This window comes from Lathyrus oleraceus, chromosome 5, assembly GCF_024323335.1.
Source record: "Lathyrus oleraceus cultivar Zhongwan6 chromosome 5, CAAS_Psat_ZW6_1.0, whole genome shotgun sequence".
Lineage (NCBI taxonomy): Eukaryota > Viridiplantae > Streptophyta > Magnoliopsida > Fabales > Fabaceae > Lathyrus > Lathyrus oleraceus.
This window is the reverse complement of record NC_066583.1, coordinates 177,821,503-177,824,656: the sequence shown is the minus strand read 5'-3', so window position 1 is coordinate 177,824,656 and position 3,154 is coordinate 177,821,503. Positions and strand designations below refer to the sequence as shown.

At 36.1% G+C, this 3,154-nt stretch overlaps 1 protein-coding gene across 1 annotated transcript; it reads right to left on the bottom strand.

Moving 5' to 3' along the window:
- Positions 1 to 406: 406 nt before the first annotated feature.
- Positions 407 to 2,306, bottom strand: LOC127081632 (AAA-ATPase At2g46620). The gene has a single exon (XM_051021871.1). The coding sequence runs from the start codon at positions 2,118 to 2,120 to the stop codon at positions 654 to 656; it is 1,467 nt and encodes a 488-aa protein (XP_050877828.1). The 5' UTR covers positions 2,121 to 2,306; the 3' UTR covers positions 407 to 653.
- Positions 2,307 to 3,154: the final 848 nt, after the last annotated feature.

The window sequence follows — 3,154 nt, the reverse complement described above, 5'->3', positions numbered from 1 at the left end:
TTTTGGATGGTATAATTAAGACGAAGAGCTACTAACATCGTAACCGCATGAATGCTGAAAAAGAACCTAATGGTAGGGAATCAATTTCGTATAAGTGTAGTCAAACTCAAACTTAATAAGACTAATTTATGAACCAATGTCTATGGATTGACATATTTCCATCCTAAGCCATCCAAACCGTGTCGATACATTAGAGCACCCTCTTTATATATTCTTTATAGAATTTGCTTTCTTTTTTACGGTCAAAGGGTCACAAATTAACGTAACTTGTAGGGCACATACCCAAATCCACGGCCTCCAATGAGAGAACCTTTGTTCGTTAGTTTAATGACTCATAAAGACTAGTTACAACTCTTACTGGCTTATTATATCAAAATAAATGTTGACCCAATTGAAAGTAAATAAATAGATTCTCAACCCTAAAATGGAATTCAAAGAATAAAACCAGGTGTTGAATATAGAACAAACAATATGAATTCTAGTTTAATCTACCTAACCGCCCAACCATTATTTTCCTGTGTACATACAACAAGTAATGTGAATTATCAAAAAAAAAAAAAAAACCTGCAATAATTGTTAGTAGCAGCTAGCAAATAGTAACTGTCAAGCCACTTTACATTTTTCCAAGAAAAAAAATAAAAGTCGGACCCATTTTATCCGACCCGACCCTCTATGCGCGGCGGTTCTTTCTCTATGGGACCCGAATAACCAGACTCCTCCTTCCTCCTACTTCCCAAACGCAAAAGCCCATACAACTTCCGAAACTCCCTCACCGTATGAACACTCTCTCTACATATCACACCATTTGCATCGCTAACCTCATCGGAGCTCCGACCCGACCCACTATTGCTCAACCTCTGCCCCTGCCCGTTGGATTGCACCTGCATAGCGGTTATAACGGTTTTCAAGGCCCGGCTCGGCGAATTCCGGTTCGATATCATAATCTCACCAACTTCCGCCGGGCTGAGCCGTGCACCCGTCTGAAAAACCTCTTCCACCTGAGGGAAAAGCTTGTGTTCCTTCAACCCTAAATAACTATTTGCTAGAATCTTAAAGGTGGAGAAATCACATAAGGGGAAGTGTATGTGAACATCAACTCTCCCAGGTCTTAACACCGCTTGATCAACTTCATCTTTTGTACCATTCATCGTGAACACCATCACACGCTCTTCACCGCAACAGGACATTATCCCATCCATGAAGTTCAATACACTTGATAAGTTAACAGCCGTTGATTTTCCCGCTAATAAACGATCGAGATCCTCGATCAAGATCATTGACTTCGGCGTTGTTTGCATCAACAGCGTTTTCCAATCGGAACCGTCCACCACCTTGGAAACGTCGATATCGTAAACGTCATAGCAGAGAAACTTCGCCATAGCAGCTACGAAACTAGATTTTCCAGTACCGGAAGCACCGTAGAGAAGGTAACTCCTCTTCCAAACGCGGCCTAATCTATTGTAGTACTGCTTTGATTTCAGAAACTGATCCAGATCTGTTTTAACCTTGTTTTTCAGTTCTACGTCCATCGCCACCGTTTCGAAGCTTGCCGGATGAGTAAACGGAACCGAACGCCACCTATATGTTTCCCCGGAGCCGGAATTCATGAACAGTTTTATATCCTTCTTCCTTCGCTGTTCAATTTCGTCTGCTACAGATAGAATATGCTGGAAGTACTGCTGAAAAACCCTACGCTTATCTTTCTTTTTCATTCTAAGAACGAGCGCAGAAGCGGAGTCGCCGGCAACAGTGTTGTTCGTCCAAGAAAGCTTAGCTCCTAAGAAAGTATCGTGAACGGTTTGATTCGCATCGAGATGAAGGAAAATATCAGAGGGATTGGCACCGGAGAAGAGGTTGGTGAAATCGGAGTCCTGAACGGAAGGTAATGAATCAAGGTAAGTAATAATTTTACGGTAAAGCTGATTTTCTCGGAAATTATGATCGTAGAGCGGAATTTTGAAGGATTGGTGAAGATGAAGACGGCTTTCAAACGAAAGCCACCAGCGTTTCAGAATATGAAGTGCAGAGGTTTTACGGAAGAACCGAAGGATTAAGAAAAAGAGAACGAAAATGAAGAAGATGGAAGAGATTGTCATGGAAGTGGCCCAAAGCCAAACCATAGTTTGATTGAGAATTAATAAAATTATTGATCAAAGATAGAGTTAGATTGAAGAATCAAATATTGATGAGCATATATGCCTTTAAATTTGGGAATGTAAATGGAATGTTGATGCCAAAGTGTAAACATTATGCACTTTGTATATATCAGTATATACTTTGAACAGGTCATCGCATCCGTAAGGTCAGTGCCGGCAAATTTAATATTCTTAATAAATTTATTTTAATATTACATGTGTTCTTATTTGGGGTGTTTGATTTTCAATTTTTTTGACTCTTGGGAAACCTACGGCTTTAACAATTTTCTAATTTTTGTTGGATGTTTTTTTTCTTCTTTTTATTACTACGTCAGATTTTTATAAATTGCGATGTTGAAAGAATGATGACTCTTCTTAAAGCATTTCCGGTAACTATTTTTAAATAACAACTTACTTAAGTTTCCATATAAAATTAGTATTAACAAGTTGTTTTCACATTATCAAATCATACTTTACTTTATGCAGTTAATCCACAACTTTTAAAAAATAAAAATAAATAACCCATGTGTTTATACATTTTTATTTGTATTAAATAATTTTTATTCCAATATTATATATCTTAATTAAAAATTTCTTTAACAGAATATATGTAATCCAGTTTATTATTAAATGCTTAATAAGTAAAATAATAATTAAGGAACTAATTCATTCTTATATAAAATCCTGTTTTATACCATTGAAAATGCTTTTATGATAGATTCCTCGCATTAAAACATTTCATATTGTCGAAACTTCATTAGGAAGAAAAAAAAGGACATTCACAACAACTGTAAGTTTTCGTTAAACGTTTGTACTAATGTTAACTTTACAATCAAATAAAATAAAAGGATAATACTATTAAGTAACGATGAGTTGTTTTAAGCATTACATATTATCAAGATAAAGAAAGTACTTATGCTAAAATATGCTTTAAATTAACTTCTTGCGGGGATATCAAACGATCAAAGGACATTTTTCAACAATAATAAAATTATGGTTTATTTAAGTTTTTGGTTTGT

Excerpts from the sequence above, each read along its gene's own strand:
- LOC127081632 (XM_051021871.1), bottom strand. The coding sequence starts at position 2,120 with ATGGTTTGGCTTTGGGCCACTTCCATGACAATCTCTTCCATCTTCTTC.